Below are 18,382 nucleotides of genomic sequence, written 5' to 3' on the forward strand. Positions count from 1 at the left end.
GTGGACAGATCGACTAAGATGATAGAGGCACCCTGCATGGGCTGGCTGGACAGCGTAATTCAAATCACCAATTTGGTCTCTTCTCAGGCTTTAAACAAAAACTGGACAGAAATTCACGCCAACATTTCAACAATAATTGCCCAATGATCGCCTTCCTCGTCTCCTTTTGTTGATGCACATCTGTTGTTTTGTAATAATCTGGAAGCCAAACACGGCCAACATATGTAATCGTTTTCCATCCAACCGCCAGTACGTAACGCACGTCCCTCATGATCTTTAGTTTTTAGATTAAAGAAATGAAAAAAACATTCAGAATGGATTGTTCCAGGAGAGTAGCTTCCTCAAACATGATCCGTCGTGACCCGTTCAGAGAATGGGTTTGGAGGATTAAACAGTTTTTTTTTCTGGGGGCCGACAGAGACAATGATGCCCCCAGTATTGCCTTGTAAGGAATTTTGGGGTAAATGCAGTTCACGAGCTGCTATAAAGGCCAGAACGGCGCAAAAGAGCCAGCAACCCCGCCTGGGCGAGAGAAACATAGCGAGAGAGAGAGATTTGTACGTGTATAATAGAGTGATCTAGAGAGAGCGACAGATAGTTCAGGAGAGAGTGCAGTCCAAAGGAAGAGGACATAGAGAGAGAAAGAAGTCCGGGAGCGACCAATAGAGAGTTTATTAAAGCGCTCACTACAGAAGTCAGTGTATATTTCAGGAGAGAACGCGGTAGAGCGTTTGGGAAAGAGCTCAGACAATAATCCAGGGGACAGTTGAGTGCAGAGTTCAGTCGACAGTCCAGGGAGAGATTTCAGTTGAGAATTCAGGAAAGAGCTCAGAATCTGTAGCTCGCTATCGCCATGGCGCGTCCATATACCCATCGACTGTTCCTGTGGACGCTCGCTCTGGCTCTGACCGGCATCGTGTCTGTGTTCTTCCACAAGCCGGGCCAGCTGTCCGGCTGGCCCTGGCAGGCGATGGATGTCAATGACGCAACGGTGCAACCCCCGCCTCGCACCAACACCCTAATCCTGTCCAGCTGGCGGTCTGGCTCGTCCTTCCTGGGCCAGCTCTTCAACCAGCACCCTGGCGTCTTCTATCTGATGGAGCCCATGAAGCACATTTGGACCAAGTTGTCCAAATTTCGTGAGTCGGCGCTGCGAGGCGCCACGCGCGACCTGCTGCGCTCGCTGTCCGCCTGTGACGAGACGGCCTTCCAGTTCTACATCGACAACCCCCGCCGACTCAACTCGCTCTTCATGTTCCACACCAGCGCGGCGCTCTGCACTGTCCCCGCGTGTCCGGCCGCGGCGGCCGCGGTGGCCAACAACAGCGCGGGCATCCCGTGCTGGCGATCGTGCGGGAGCGCCCCCTTCGAGGGGATCGGCCGCGCGTGCGAGCAGAGGCGGCACATGGTGATCAAGAGCGTGCGCTTCTTCGACATCAGCTCTCTCCGTCCCCTCGTCGCGGACCCGGCGGTGCGTCTCAAGATCATCCACCTCGTCAGGGACCCGCGCGCGGTCCTCTCGTCGCGACGCAAGCTCAATGGTTACTCCCTGGCGGGTGACGACCAAATGGTGCTGGGCCGCGCCAAAGTCGACCAGCAGTTGGACGCCGTCGAGGTGATGAAGATGATCTGCCGCGGCATGGACGACATCGGCGCCGGCGTCGCGGAGGAGGACGCGGCGAGCAGCGTGGGCGGTCGACGAGGAGGGGAGGGAAGGGAGCGGCGTGCTGAGAGGACGCCTACATGGCAGTGCGCTACGAGGACCTGGTGAGCAGGCCCGAGGAGACGACGCGAGACATGTTCCGCTTCGCTGACATTGAGCTGCCCGCTGCCGTGCTGTCCTGGGTGCGGGACATGACCCAGGGTCAGAGGGAGGGGCCCGGAGGGTTCGTGGTGGAGAGTTTGCGCTCGCTCGCCGTGGCGCGCAAGTGGCGGTGGAGCATGAGCTTCGAGGACGCGCGCGCCGCGCAGAGCGCGTGCCGCGGCGCCATGCAGAGGTTCCGATACCGCGAGTTCGCCAGCGAGAGGGAACTCCGCAACGCGAGCATCGATGCCTTCTACTGAGCGACGCGGGAGAGACGGGGACGCAGTGGCGGGGCGATGGGGGCCCACGGGGTTCGTCGTCGTCGTCGTCGTTCTGAGCGTAAAGAACGTCGTCATCACGTGACATTTTTTTTATTAGCGTCATCAGAAGAACAAAAATGTCCGCGTAAGAAATTGTTGTCTCGACAACGTCGTTGTCATCGTTAACACGAATATCATTAGAAGTAATAATGATCATCGAAATAATTTGATTATCATTCTTGTTGTCATCGTCATTGAACATTGCCTGTTCATTGCTGAATAATGGAACTACCGTGAGATGATTGTAATGATGGTGATTGATGGCCTATGGTAATGTTTGTGATCTTAATCATCATTATCATCATCATTTTCGTCTTCATCATCAACATGCATGTTCTCTCCACCGCTGGACAACGGCCTTCCCACGCCGTCGCCATCTCTCTCTCTTACTCGCAACCCATCTCACTCCGCGCGCACGAGCCGATCTCACGGCCCCATCTCCGCGGCGGTCATCGTCGTAGGCACACAACGCCCCCCTCCCTCCTTGGGCTGCCATTCCGTTATTCTCGCCCGCCATCAGGTGTCGTCCTGTCAAGCGGCGACGCGTCCTGCCCAAGCCAAACTTAATTTTCTCAACAGTCTGGACGTGGTCATTGACCTGCCGCGTTTCCTCTCATGCACGAGCTCCTCCTTTCTCCGTGTGTCTCTCGTTGTAATTCTAACAATTGCATCTCTCCACGCCTTCTCGACTCTCTACTCTCGTTACTTGGACAGGGCGCAGGGCGACGTTTTTAAGAAGCCCGGTATTTGATTTGAACCACAATTTGTTTCATTATAATAACGAAGCAGACACGACGCATCCTTCCCATGTTTGTCGATCCACGTAAAACATATATATGCTATGCACAAAGACAAAGATCCCCCGTGTAGCCTTAACAGACTGTTGGAGCAAGTGCTGTTAGCGAGCACCTATGAAGGACTTGCACGGCACACAAGGGGGTGGGTGGCCAGCACCACGCCAGGACCGCCTTTGTCGTTCTAGTGGCGATGTTTACTACACACTAGGTACTCATTTGAGGCTGAGTCGACCTAGGGGAGGACCAGGACCGGTTCACTTGTGTTGACCGTGAGCGGGAATCGAACCCTGGTCGGCAGGTTCGTAGCGCAGCATGCTAACCGCTACACTACCGCTCCCCACTTTAATATATATCATATGTAATATGTACATTCCATCAGCCACACGGCTCTCTGTGAGTGCATCTAATCGGCTGCTATTGAATTTTGATTTGAAGCTTTCGTGACTGCAGGATTCCATACTCTTTGTCTCTTTCGGTAAAGTCACGTAGGTAGAAAAATAAAATAAATCACGACGTTTCGGGCGCAACACAAGCGCCCGTCTGATGACGGACCTGATGATGGACACTTGTGTTGCGCCCGAAACGTCGCAATTCGTTTTATTTTATACCTACGTGACTTTATCGAAAGAGCCAAAGAGTACGGCTGCTATTGGTTTAACACAAGCAAACTCCGGACTGGTTTTGACATGCAGTGTCTCATCAGCAGTCAGGACTGCTTGACAATGCTGGTGAACTGGCAGATATTTGTTGTGAAGCATCTTAGTGAGAACAAAGATAAACAAACCCTCGAATAGCCTCAACAGACTTTTCAGAACAAGTGCTCATAATCAACGTTTTTGAGTTTAGATCGCGTTATTTATAAATGTGTCGTAACCCTCCACCACCCGACACGGACAATCAGTAAAAAAGTGTCACGTTGACAAAAGACAAATAGTTCACTGCTTTAGCCCACCGGTGTGTTGAAGCGTGAAACCACAACATTTACAATTTTTTTTTGAGTACGACGTTTCGCTGGTAATTGCATCCAGCATCATCGGGCAATTCGCCAGAATGGTGAGGCTCTGCTCTGTCTCCCGTTCTTATATAGAGCAGCAGCAGGGTGACGTCATCATTAACTCATCAAGTGCTGTTGACGCTGTGAGTGTCAGCACGGGACACGAATGGGTGGGTGGCCAGCACCACGCCCGGCCGCCTTTGTATACCGAATGGCGACGCTTACACACACCGCACCTTAGGGGAGTACTAGAACGGGTTTAGAGACTCGTCACTGGCATTGAACTCTGTAGCACAGCGCACTCACCACTGTACTGCAGCTGCCCTAGATTCACGTGTGCTGTGTACACAAGCAAACTCGGGATCGGTGTTTGACATTGAATGCATCATCAGCGTTTGATTGTTCTCTGTCCAATAAAATAAAGTTTTAAAAACATTGACTTTTTTATATTTATAAGTTAATATTTGTATAGATTGTGGTCTCTGTGTCCTGTCCTGGTTAACGAGTCACGGTTAACGCGACTGTAAGTACATCCCTGCTGTGTTATCCACTGCTGGATGAGAGCCCATTACGAAACCACCATGCCGGTACGATCGGGTTGGTAAAGTGGGGACCATAGAAGTCCAGTACAACAATACGGCCGGGGGGTGGAGGCGTACGGAGAGGGGGCATAGCAGCAGAAGGCTGCACCAGGTCACGCCTGGGTGTTCACCCATCTCCGAGTATTTTGCTTCATTGGGGACAGTGCCATTCACATTGCACCGCGTTCTTCTTTTGCCTGTTGGAGGAAACCCGTGCAAACCCCGGTGGGAGAAACATAACACCCCCACGGGGCAAGTCGCCCGAGTCAGGCGTCGAACCCAGGTGCTTCAGCTCTTGCAGTGATTCTAGATTTGAATCTTTGCAGTGAGTCGCGTCTGTTCACCCCCGAGGTCGAGCTCTGGGTTATCCTGCCGAACCTCAGCCCTAACGCCGGGAGAGACGGGGGAGACGCAGCGCACGCAAAATACATCGCTGCTGGGGTATCGTTGCATGCACGAGCATTGATATCAACTCCACGCGTCTCTCGCAACCGCGGGTGGGAGAGGAGTCAGGCCATGCAGAGAGAGAGAGAGGCGGGCTCCGTTCGGTGATGATGGGCAAAGCTTTCGCGAGAAGAAAACGTCCCGCAGTAAAGTGATTTGCCTTTTTTGTTGCAATAGCAAGGTACAGCTCTTATTTTGTTGGTGCTCAGCTCAGCGAAAGTGTTCGTGTGAATATACAGGGTCCATAAAAGAGGGGTTTTTTTGGGTGAGATCGCATAAATATATAAATGTGTCGTTAAAACCCGCCACCACCCGACACAGCCAACTAGTAAGGGTTGTCACGTGAACAGAACGTGGCCAATTCGTCACTAGTAACACCACCGGTGTGTTGGAGAGCCAAGCCACAACATTTGCAATCTGAGTACGACGTTTCGCCAATAATTACATCTAGCTTCATCAGGCGACAGCCAGATTTGTGGAGAAGTCAACCTGTTTCGTTCCTCATATAGAGGCGTAGATGTGGTGACCACACTTCTTCGCTCTTGCGTAAAGTGGGGATTACTGAGTCAACGTACATTATGCATGCGCATTATGCGAGCCCTTTCATCTTGTCCTTCCTTTCCATTGTGTGTATTAAACTAGCCGTATCAACCGTGATCCCTATTGAAGTATGGTGCTCTGTATAGACATGCATTTAAACAATGGATTATTTGATGATTCGCTTCCACGCAGCACTAAGTCGGTAGTAATCCGAACGGTTCAAATTGTTTGTATTTCTTTAAATTTCGATAGATTCTCTAATTAGTCTTGGCCAGTAGTAGCTAGTTTTGCACGGAACTTCAACATTAACAAAATAAATTGAGTGTCCTCGTTGGCACACGTATTCTGCTATTGCTGACAGTTGAATTTTGGAGTATTTAATATTTTTTGACATAAAGCTTTCGTGACTGCAGGAATTCATACTCTTTGGATTTTTCGGTAAAATCACGTAGATATAATTTTTTTTAATTACGACGTTTCGATCGCAACACAAGCAATCGTGTTGCGATCGAAACGTCGTGATTTAAAAAAAAAAATTCTATCTACGTGTATTTTATATTTATCTGATGTTATTTTAGTATCGTGCTGATCATTCGTCCTGTTTGCCCAACATAACATTTGCTTCGGTAAAACATATTTTGTACCAGATATTAATTTCCGTATGTTATGTACCGTGCCAAATCTGACTCGGGTGTTTTGTTTTTCCAAACATCTGGCTAGTTTATCAGTTACTCCCGCAATGTACGGTATTTTGATCGTTTTAATCACTTGGGCAGTTTCAATGCTCGTGTTATTTGATTTGGTTTTGACATTCAATGCAACTGTTGATTTGTGCTTTGATTTGGTTTTGGCAATCAATGCACTGTTGATTCGTGCTCGTATAATGCATATGCATAATCTACGTTGGCTCATTAATCCCCCCCCCCCACTTTGCGCAAGAGCGCAGAAGTGTGGTCAACACATCTACGCCTCTATATAAGGAACAAAAACAGGTGGACTTCTCCACAAATCTGGCTGTTGCCTGATGAAAGGGCTCAATGAAATATTTTTTGAAAAGTGTTCAAGTCACGCAAGATTCGATCGTGCATTTGTCCACGTGTAGAATTATGGCGCAGCGGTGATGCAGTTAGGGGCCGTCCATAAATGACGTCACGCACCTGGGGGGGGGGGTCAGACATTTGTGACGATGTGTGACGAGGGGGGGGGGGGGTTGAGAAATGTGACGTCAGATCAAAATGCGCAACTTTAAATAAATATAGACAACACGTTCTGCTTAATTAAATAGACGTTTTAATAAATGTTTTCTCCTACAACATCAGAGTGCAGCGCCACATTAAATACGCACTACAATGACAATAGTTGAAAGCGATTTGAAGCATGTTTTATTTTTTGGGGGAGGGGGGGCAGAGTTTTGTGACTTAATATTTGAGGGGGGGTCTGACTTTTTGTGACGCCGTGTGACGAGAGAGGAGGAGGGTCAAAAATCGTCCAAAATCGCGTGACCCTGTCCCCTGAGTTGAATTCCTGGCCACGGCACACATCAGCGGCGAGTGGCATCTGAACAAATCCCGGGGCACCCCCCCCCCGCACCCCTCCATCAATGTGACCAGTGTGGTGAAATATGGTCAAACAAATCGACACAGTGACACAGTGTAGATAGGCCTTCATCCAGGAGGGGTTGACAAATATCTGTAAACTATTAAGCGCTCAAGATACATAATAAATCAAATTTTAATTGAAATCTGTTCGTTCAAATAGCTTTCAATTGCTCAAGGGTCAATTTGCGACGTAATGTCTACTGATCCTGTTCACCTGCCAACTTTGATCTCTACTCGTCTTAGAGGCCCACAGTCCAATCTATAGCTAAAAACAGTAAACGTCTCTATCCTGGGCACATTTTTTCCAGTATCAAAGTATGAAGGTCCCCATGATATAGCTGCTCAACCCGAACAATAAATGTGTAGCGACAGGGTGCCATCTGTTGACCATGGGAGCTAAACACGGGTATGGGTGCGTTATAGAACGGCACACATATAAGTAACCTCAAGAAGGGCATAACTGGGCCAAGGTCAAGGCGGGGATCAATCTGGAAGCTCCTGTAACCAGCGAGAGAGTTCCAGAAGTGGGGCGTGGCAAGGGGCGGGGCTTGGCCACGCTGGAGGGATGTAAGGGAGAGGCAAACGGTGGTTCGGGGCTGTCGTGGGGGTTCGGGTCCTGGCTGTTGTCGCTGCCATCGCTGCCATCTTCGTTGTTGTCGTCGCTGCATAACCAGCCGGCTATACAGTCTTTATCGTCGTTGTAGTCACTATATAGTCAGTCAGCTATATCGTGTACGTCGCTGATGTGGCCGTATGGGTGGCTAAGCTCAAAGTAACCCGGCGCTTATGTTATTCCGTAACCCTGTACTTAAGTCGAGAAATAAACAAGAAACTTTGTACGATTTGTGTCTCGGATGTCGTCTCATTACAAATGCTCTGATACGTGCATTGTCCTTCTACTCGTCGCCTTTTGGCGTGTTTTGGTCTGACACTGGTGAGATTAGACCATGAAGAAGGATGTCTCTGGTGGAGGCCAATCAATTCCAAAGAGCATGTTTTGTTTGCATGTTTATTACAAGTACGTGCGGTTAATGCAGACTCGATTCCTTACCAAAGGTTTCTATTTGGTGTTTGAACATTTATTGCCAGAAAGGGTGAAATATATTCTTCTTTTTCATACTTCTATTTGTTCAAGTAGCTTTCCTGTCTGCTCTGAAGAAGGGCCATTGCCCGAAACGTCAACCTACCACACACGGTTTCCGTTTTAAGGTAGGAGCGAATGGCGAGCATGGTGCGGTTGTACAGTTTCTTTTGAAGTACCCTGAGAGCCAATAAGCTTTTAAATTGGGTTTTCATCAACAAAGCTACACCACCGCTTCTCTGACAGTAGAATACATCAATAGTAAATAATAACAGATAAGCGAAATAAAAAAAAGTAGCGAGCAAATCATAACGGCAATATAAAAATGATATATTAAAAAAAAAGTTTAAAAAGAAAAATGAAGTTAAATATCGATTATCATCACATACCACGCCGTATCTCAAAACAAACTTTTAATATACCAAAGCAAATATAATGCAGATACAGCCTCAAACACGATGGCATTATACTCGTGCATTTGTATGGAGCCATCGAGGGCCGTGTGGCAGCTTCGCCTTACGTGGGGGGTCAAGTGCCTGCCCAGGGCCCTAAGAGCGCCACGTGACGCGGGAACTGGACGGGGGAGGCTTTTGACGAATTCAGTTTCACAACATTCGCTCGGCGGCACGTCAGCTGGTGCCACGGGGCGTAGCGCCCTGGCGTCACACCACATACGCGCGCAGACGGCGACGATTTGACCCGAGACTCCGCTGTGGACGTGAGTCAAGCGAACCGCAGATCAAATACCCGTGATGGATCTGGTGAAGGGGCTTTGCTTGGCTTCACCGGGAGAATTTGTTTTTTGTAATCTAATGAAAATGGTCAATATGTGACGTTAATGCATTACGTTTGAATATGGGGTGGCGACACGGTCCAGCGGAAGATCGTTCGACACTCGTTGCAAATCTTCTTGGTTCTTTCGGTAAAGTCACGTAGAAGGGAAGTAATAAAATAATAAATTATGTTTTATTTTTATTATTTTATTGCTTCCCTTTTACGTGACTTTACCGAAAGAACCAACCAGTCACGAAAGCTTTAAATCAAAATTTAACTCGTTGCAAAGGTGCGCGGTTCCGATCAGGCAGGCTGCCCCGGTGATCACTGCGGCTGTTGTGACCCTGCGTATGCGCGCCGTTCGCTCAACAGTGGACGTTAAAAAACTTCCGTGACCGCATCCACGATCCAAATTTTCCAAAGTAAAAAAAAAATACATCGAAAATAATTACGCAACTGGGATAAAAGGTGCCAAAATCGGTGATCTGACTTGGGGCCAAGCAGGGCTCGAGCGAGATTGATGACGGTTCATTGGACTCGGCGCCCACGTGATAAAATGACTATCGTTCTTGTGCGAAGCCAACAGTGATTGCACTGGAATCAGACAAACAATTCGAGTGGCCGGACACGGCGCGGAGAAGCCTCCATCCAACAGCGGCATTGACAAAAGGGCTTGCCACGTGCAGTTATTTCTGAACACTCAAAAGCCAACCGCTCGTCTCAGTCCAATAGCTTCTCACGCGACCCTCAAAAACCAGCGGCTGCGGTGAGATAACGCGACTCACTCCTGCTACTGCTGCTGCCACAGTGCACGAATAACTTCACTCGAAAGTTGGCAACAAAGTTGCTGTGTTTCCCCATCCGTGTAGCGAGCCCCTTGCAGAGAAACGACCCATCCCCTCCCTTCCCAAACGCCACATTTGTCTCCGTGATGGAGCGCGTGGCTGGGAAGGCCTCTCCCCAGAGCGACCTCCGCCTTGCAGGATGAGACGAGATCTCTGGGGGGGGGAGAGGAGGGGGGGGGAGAGGGTGGCCCTGCCCGGCGCTTCCCCGCATCACGAAGCCGCTCGGCCTGCCGATTGAGCCGTCTGCCCGTCTCGATCGGCACGCGGTGCTGCTGGGAGGGAAACCCGCCGACAAAAAAAAGCATCGGCGGCGAAGCTATCGAGCGAAGTCGAAGTGTGCAGGTGGTGCAACTGCACAGAGCAGAGGAGAGAGATAGGGGGGGGGGTGGTGGTTCAGTCGAGTGGATAAATAAGACAGGGGTAAGACAAGGGTGGGCCCCCATCTCATGCCTCACCAGGGACCGCGCCAACGACGCGATGTCATTGTCTAATGCCTATTGTTGTTTGTTTATTGTGCTCGCTTACACGGGGAAAACCTCACCGAGACTCAAGACGCTCTTGAGGCTGGGTGAGTTGTCACGGTAGGGGGTGAAGTTCCCATGTGCAATCCCCGTGGAGTTATTTACAGGTTTATTATCTACAGCATTCGATTGCCTGGCCAATGCCAGTCGCGTTGTATGTCGTTTATCTACGGAAGGAACCCGGAGGAAGCGCATGCAGTACAGGGAGAGATCATACAAGCTCCATGGAGAAGGACGCCCGAGTCGGGAATCGAACCCAGGTCCCTTCTTTGCTGCGGGGGACAATGAGCCAACCAGCCACCCAATACAACCTCCTGGGTATGCGGTCCTCGGAGGCAAAAACACGACTGCTCCTGTGGTGTAGCGGGCTCTGTGGCGTTCGTCCGAGTACCGGCAACGACACACAAACGAAGACACGGTAGATTAGTAATAGGTTTTTACCCTTTCAACTGGTACAAAACTGACAACTTTATACAAGGCATCATGTTTGCAATAACCACAACACAAGCAGTCAAAATGGCGTCATCTGGTCCAACACCAATGGAGACTAGGCTCTAAGAAAAGCTGTCTCGGGTGTGGACCAATCAACTTCAAGGACAGTGCATATCATTATCATCTTCAGAGTTGTTTATTTTTGTTTGCATTTTGACTGCTTGTGTTGTGGTTATTGCAAACATGATGCCTTGTATAAAGGTGTGAGTTTTGTACCAGTTGAAAGGGTAAAAACCTATTACTATATTTTGCCACTGGTAAAGGAGGTTTCATAGCGTATACACGGTCGATTGTTTTTTTTTCTGTTGCAAACGTAGTTGGGTTGACGATCCTACTTGCTGTACTGTCAACTCCCTTGCTATTTCGCCGCCCATCTGGTTCGGGTGTTTTACAAATTATAAACCCACGTGACAGTAACCGTGTGATCTAATCCCGAACGATAAGGAGCGGTGGCCCCCTCGATACCCGTGCCGGATTATCCTAGTGGCACAAGCAGCTACATAATGCTACGGGCCCCGCACTTTCAAGGGCCCCGCGCTAAATGTTTTCAAGCTATCAATTCCGGTTCAGTGATTCTGCACTTGCTCTATTACCATAGTACTATCCTGCCTTCAACTTTTATGAGCGACTGTGTGTTTAAGGATATATTATCTGGCTGTATAGCAAATGAAAAAAATACAATTACTTTGCTATGCAAGTAAAAAATGTGTGTTTCAATATTTACGTTTTTTTTTCATTTAGGGCCCCTTTATAACGTATACTACAGGGCCCGCACTAGCTTAATCAAGCACTGCTCGCAACGCCCACCTAATACTGATTTGGCCGCTGTGCAATCGGCGAGAATGGGCGAAGTTTTAACCGTGGCAATGATCCAGACCCGGCCTCGCTGTACTTGATAGAATTGCACGTGAAGCAGTGAGCTTCATATCTGGTCCAGAAATCATCGATTCACTCCTGTCACTCATCAGTAGTCAGCCATCTCCTTATCACTCTTGTGTTGCTACTTCCGTGGCTATTGTTCCCGTGAATTTTTACTCGTTGATTCCTTGACCCGCGTTGACGTCTCGGTCTCTACCAGACACTCACTGTTTCGTCTCGTCAACAATGTTGTTGAACCACCACACTTCAGAGCACAACAACTAACTTACATGTGCATCCACTCACTCACAAAACTAATTCTCAGCCACTCACTAATCCACCCACTCACCACGCTCCAGATCACATCACCTTCTTTCTATCAGCCTCCAGTGTGGAATCTCCTGCCATGAACGGGTCTCTCTCCCAAGCTCTCGCAACAATTGTAACCGTGCGAAATTGAAGAGAAGGAGAAAAACGAAACCTGCTACAACTCTGAACTTATTCACAAAACGTTCTTAGTGCTCATCTTCTTGGTTCTTTCGGTAAAGTCACGTAGAAGGGAAATAATAAAATAATAAAAATAAAACATAATAAAATAATAAAAATAAAACATAATAAAATAATTCTCACGACGTTTCGGCCACAACGCAAGCAGCCGTCCTCAGGTGAAGAACAGGTCTGTCGGAAAGACAGTGTCTGAATGGTGACTTTACCGAAAGAACCAAGAAGATGAATCCCTGCAGTCACGAAAGCTTTAAATCGAAAGTTCCTAGTGCTGTTTGTTGCTGAATGCGTGACGTCGGGTTTTTTTTTGGCCGTTGAGTCTACTGTGCTTCGCTACCACATGATAAATAAAAAGAACACCTCAAGTGAGAAAACAAACCACCCCCGCCCCCCGGGATCTCGGGAACCGCTGGGGGCACCTCGCGATGTGCGGACGCCACCGTTCTGCGCTCTGCGCTCAGCTCCTACCGCACGCTCGCCCGCTCGCAACCTCGCCCCTCTCCGGCTATTTGAGCAAGCGGACGGATGATCGGTGCGAGCCAATCGGTGATCGGACATCCCAGCTCGAATAATAAATCAAGCCGAGAGGAGGCACGCTCGCACGCGTCGAGAGAGAGAGAAAGACGCGAAGGAGGTTGGTTGGCGGGGGTTGTTGTGACACGCCCGGTGGATTTCGGACAGAGAGCCAGGCGGTGCGCGCGGCAGGGGCCTGCAGAATGAATTGCAGTGGAAATTCGGAATGCAAATCGTCGGCTGCATTGAAATGAAATGAGAATTGTTTTTAATCTGAGCCCATTTAAAGATTATTTTAATTGGATTCCGTGCCATCAGCTTTGTGTGTTATGAGTGAGCGTGTGCTGTGTGCGCGTGTGTGTGTGTCATGGCTGGAGTGCGTGAATAACCTGGTGTTTCCTGAGTTCGATTCCCACTCACGGTCAACACCAATGACGACATTTTTCAACCGGTCCTGGGCCTCCACGAGGTCGATTCAACCTCAAGTGAGCACTTGGCGGGATGTGTAAACGTCGCCACGAGGGAAACAAAGGCGGTCGGGCGTGGTGCTGGCCACCCACCTCCTCGTGTGCCGTGCCGGCCTTCATAGGTGCTGGCTAACAGCACCTGCCTAACAGTCTGTTCAGGCGATACGGGTGAATTCTGTGTGTATGTGAGTGCGATTGAGTGTATGTTGTGTGTGCTCGAGATGGGCCCACCCAAACGGATATCACAAAGCTACCTCGGAGGTCACATCAAGGGACCTTTTTGCAACGCAGTAGGGGAAGCACTTTCCCACTCGCCTTGCCACAGAGAATAACGATCATCACGTGACCGTCAAAGTAATACTTTAAATTCCCTGAGCTGAAATGCAGCCAAATAAACTGCAGAACAACAAAATCTTGATGTGATGGCGTTTTTTTGTCTGCAGTCGTAGGCGATTCATGCTGAGACGATCAACTCAGACACGTGAGAAGTTGGTTTCATCGCAACTCGGTCTGTGTGAGTCTATGGGTCTCTATTTCAGTCTGTGGTTATTTGTGGCGGTCCGTGTGTCGTTGCGTGAGTCTATGGATCTCTGAGGCTCCGAGTCTCTAAGCGTTTGGCCATCTGCGTTGGTCTATGGGTCTCGAAGCCGCTGGGTGTCTGTATGAGTCTCTGCGGTTGTCTGAGTGAGTCTGTCTCTGTGTGTGAGTCGTTCTCTTGCTGAAACGATCGACGCGGTTCAATCACGTGATCAGTGGCTGAAACCTGAACTCTGGAACCCAAGATCTCAGCGTCGCCGGCTCACCGATTCTTGCAAATGTTAACAGATGACCGGGTCGATGCAGTCACTGCCCTGGTCAATCAACCTCCCCGTCACGTGCGCACACGGGGCGGGCTGACGCGTCAAACGCAGTGGTGCCGCTCAGTAAATCTCCGGACAGATAAGGTGATGCGCGTTTGTCTTACTGGGCCGAGAATTCGTGGCGGTTATAAACAGGGCCTCACGTCCCCCGGCTCCAACGTGTCCCTCAAAGCAATGCGATTCATCTCACGCGAAGCTGTCCCCGCAGGAAAAATGTGTTATGCTTAATGTCTCACTTTCCGCGTGCGTCTCGCGCGACGTTTTTGCCGTCGTAAAATTAAATGTGGGGGGGAGGGGAGGGAGGAGGGGGAATAGACCAGCGAATTAAATAGATGTCGTAAATAGCCTCACTCCACGAGCCGACGTTCAGGGGAAGAGAGATGCGGCGAGAATGGCTACTTGCGAACCTACAATTCTAATTTATTATGATTTGTACGTTCGCCCACGGTACAATAATAGGACATTTAGAATTTGTAATCTACGGTTAAGGCTCAACGCGGCTGTGGCTGGGCCGCCAATTTGCCCAATTTGCATTTGTCGTCGCGTAAAATGATCGTGGGTGAATCGCATTCATAAAAGTGGCTTGAATTATTCATGAAGCGACGGACGGTTAATGCTCGTGGTATTATTTTTGTTTATTATTCTAATTATTATTCTTTTTTTAATCAAAGTTTTTTTCCCTTCATCAAACTGCACACCCAGCTACGACCGTGGGGACAAACAAAAGTGACTGAACCAGACAGCGTTGGTTTCAAATGTTATTTGTTTAACGCAGAGACAAAGGGCAGAGATGCTAGGATGAAGGCATTTGACTGCTTAGACCGACATGTCGCCGTGCTCTGCAAGTCACCGCGTCTCACAGAGTCCTGCATCTCACGCAGAACTCTGTCGAGCGGAGAGCGTCCTTGGCTAGACACATCTCGTGACGTGCCAGCATTGGGGCAGAGTGTGCTGGTGTTAAACCAAACGCTGATGAAATAACGCACTCCCAACACTCCCAGCACACCCAACACACCCAGCATTTTTAGCAGGCCGTGTGGCCGATGTGATGCTTGACGATTGCTCGGACTGCGTGCGGTTAAGGGAGAGATGTGTGAAACAGACCGTGCTGTCTGCTTGTTTTGTTTTCGCTCTTCACGTATCACTCACGTGACACTCCAAACATCGCCCCAGTGCGGCACGTGGCCGCCCCCCCTCCCCGTCCCTGTGAGCTGTGATTGCCCTTCATGAGCGGCTTTGTCGGTGCGAGTTTTATTAATGTTGGGCCACAACAACAACAAAAACACCCGCGGTTGGTCACGGTTACTGGATTAGTTTGTGTTTGTTTGTTAAACAAAACAACAGCAAATGTGAAAGGAAAACAAACAGTTTAACACGTAGGCTTTCGCGACCAATATTATTCATAATAAAGGTTTTTGGGTCAGATCGCGTTATTCATAAATGTGTCGTAACCCTCCACCACCCGACACGGCAAAACAGTAAAAAATGTGTCACGTCTTCTGAAAAACGTGACACATTTTTTTTACTGTTTGGCCGTGTCGGGTGGTGGAAGGTTACGACACATTTATGAATAACGCGATCTGACCCAAAAACCTACATTATTAAAAATTAAACAAATACGGATGGAAAACGAGGCACGGCGATGGGCCAGTGGTGCGCTTATCAGGAACAGGGGGGAGGTTATAGTTCACGTTCTTATTCTTCTTCTCTCAGCGATTGTGATAGCAGCAGCAACAACAGCGGCATGGAGGGTTCCGTGTTTATTACGAAAAAACACAAAGAAACGAACTCAGCGTCTGTTGAAGAAGGCATCCTCGCCTTGGGTGTGGCGCTCCTACGCGCGCGTGAACGCATTCCACGCCTCTCTGTTACCTCTCGCGCGCATTCGTGATGGACCTAACTCATAAAAGTGCGCAATATGAAAGCATGTTTCTTGCTTGCTTCTCGCTTACTTTGCCACGCTCAGCAGATTGCAGTCCAGAATCCCAGAGGTTCGGCGGATCGAGGTCACCTCCCGGCGCCGGCGGTTGAAATAGTGGGGAAAAGTTTTTAAACCCCCCCCCCCCCCATCTCTCTCTCTCTCATATCGACTGCCTCCAAATGCCTCCGCTTACCCAGCGGTGTGAATGAGTCCGTCGCTGTAGATCGGGAAAGTGGGGTAAAGTGTGGGTACCCTCCGCCACTTCCAAAGTTATCCGGCCAGCGTGGACGATCGGGCCAAATGCGCTCTCGAGGGGCCGTTCAGGGCTCCCTGCAACGGAGGCCGTTCTGGCAGCAATGTCGTGAGTAGGTAATTGCAGGGGCTGCGCTTTGAGGTGTCAGTGAAGGTAGAAATGTCTTGTGCTGTTTGAGGATGTTGGCAGTTTCACGGAGCGCTTACAAGCGATGTAAATATCAAACTCCTTTTGTAGACAACACTCGCGGCTCTTTTTTGACATGCCCGTTGATATCAAACACGAGAATCGGGGAATTACGGTACGAAAACACATTCCTGCGAAGGGAGCTGGTAGGAACGTTGGGTTGCTCGGTCAATGGCCAGGGTCAACGGCGGCGTGGTGTATTCCGCAAATATGGCCGACTGTGAGGGCGGGCACAAGCCGGCGTGAGTAGGTTAAACGTTGAGTTTTATAAGGGCACCACGGGGTGACCAGCCCCTCCCCACCCAGCCCCACCCCTCCCACCCCCCACCCAGCCCCTCCCAACCCTCCCCTCCCCACCCAGCCCGTCCCCACCCTCCCCTCTCCACCCTCCCCTCTCGACCCAGCCCCACCCCACCCTCCCCTCCCCACCCAGCCCCTCCCAACTCTCCCCTCCCCACCCAGCCCCTCCTCATCCTCTCCTCTCCACCCAGCCCCACCCCTCCCATTTTTGTATGCACGACGGACGGACACAATAATCCCCTGTGGGCTGGTGTAACCAGGAGGTTCCTACCAGTATAACATTGTCATTTAATGGTCAGCATGCTGTAAAGGTGATGATGGTGATATAACACCTAATAAAACGTACATAAAATAAACTCAAATCACTTTACATTAGTAAAGATGCATTCCAGCATTCACTGAGTCCTTTTTGAAATTTAATATTTCGTGGGTTTTATTTAAAGCAGCGCCATATGTGCAACTGCAACGCTGCGCCATTCACAACACTCAGAGACGCACAGACGAAGCTCCCTTCCGCCAACGAGTGACGAGTATTTGTTATACACGTGGGGAGAAACCGGAGCACCCGTAGGGAAACCCACACGCGCGAGGGGGCAACACTCGATCCCGCGCAGATGGCACGCACGGAGATGAGCCCGCAACTTGCTCTGCCGCCTTCTCCTGGCGTCCAGGGTACGGCTCATTCTCCACGCCCACGGGAAGGACATGTCGCAACACCTCTGTGCGTGTGATATCCACCAAACCTCGCTGAAGCCGCCACAGCGCCGGATAATTACGGCAGTGGCATGCAGCAGCAGCAGCAGCAGCGGAGCCACCACCGGCGCTTAATTTAAATTCTCCGAGTGTCTTTCCCCCAGCTCCCATTTCCCTCCCCTCTGGCGCGTGATGATCGCTCTCTCTCTCGGCAGCTCGCCGTGGAGAGAGGTGAACCCCCAGCTCCGTGTTCATCCCGGGGTGCCCTCGACCAAAAGCAACAAAAACAACAACGGGTGATGTCGCCAAAACATGTGGGGGTGCTTTTGTTGATGTGCTCTTGAGTGAAAGCGGCTGTTGTCCAGGAGCCGGTCGGGACAGCCGCGATGATTTGTGAGGCCTCAACGAGACGCGAGGCAGTTTCCAATCACGGCACGCGCACTCTCCTGTCGCTCTCATCCACAATCATAGACACCCACAATCATAGACACCCACAATCATAGACACCCACAATCATAGACACCCACAATCATAGACACCCACAATCATAGACATCCACAATCATAGACATCCACAATCAAAGACACCCACAATCATAGACACCCACAATCATAGACACCCACAATCATAGACACCCACAATCATAGACACCCACAATCATAGACATCCACAATCATAGACACCCACAATCATAGACATTCAACAACAACAACCGCCATTCGCCACTAAGTGGCGGTGACATCACCAAGACGCTTGTGCCAGGCTATGTGCACCTTGAGGCCACGTGAAGTGTCGAACGCCCGCTGGCAGGAGGTCACGGGGCAGACCCAGGTGCCACGGGTCGACTGACTGAGATGACTGAGATGACTGGCTGTTGCACCACCTGTGCCCCATACTGTGCCAATTTGCTGTGCTTTAGCCACCCTGCGCTCTGCTCGTTGTTGTGAGCGTCGCTCCTCCGCCCTCCGTTGTTGTTGGAGGGCGACTGCCTCCAACTGCCCAGTAGCGTCCTTCACGAGCCTCCTCCACTGAGGCC

At 50.0% G+C, this 18,382-nt stretch overlaps 1 protein-coding gene across 1 annotated transcript; it reads left to right on the forward strand.

The window, feature by feature from the left end:
• The first annotated feature begins 853 nt into the window (after positions 1 to 853).
• LOC133354751 (carbohydrate sulfotransferase 4-like) lies at positions 854 to 2,064 on the forward strand. Its single transcript, XM_061571834.1, is given in 2 exon segments — positions 854 to 1,714; positions 1,717 to 2,064. Coding segments are annotated over 2 exon segments (1,209 nt in total).
• Positions 2,065 to 18,382: the final 16,318 nt, after the last annotated feature.

Source organism: Lethenteron reissneri, chromosome 48 (genome assembly GCF_015708825.2).
Source record: "Lethenteron reissneri isolate LAM-NWPU_2019-01 chromosome 48, ASM1570882v1, whole genome shotgun sequence".
NCBI classification, from domain to species: domain Eukaryota; kingdom Metazoa; phylum Chordata; class Hyperoartia; order Petromyzontiformes; family Petromyzontidae; genus Lethenteron; species Lethenteron reissneri.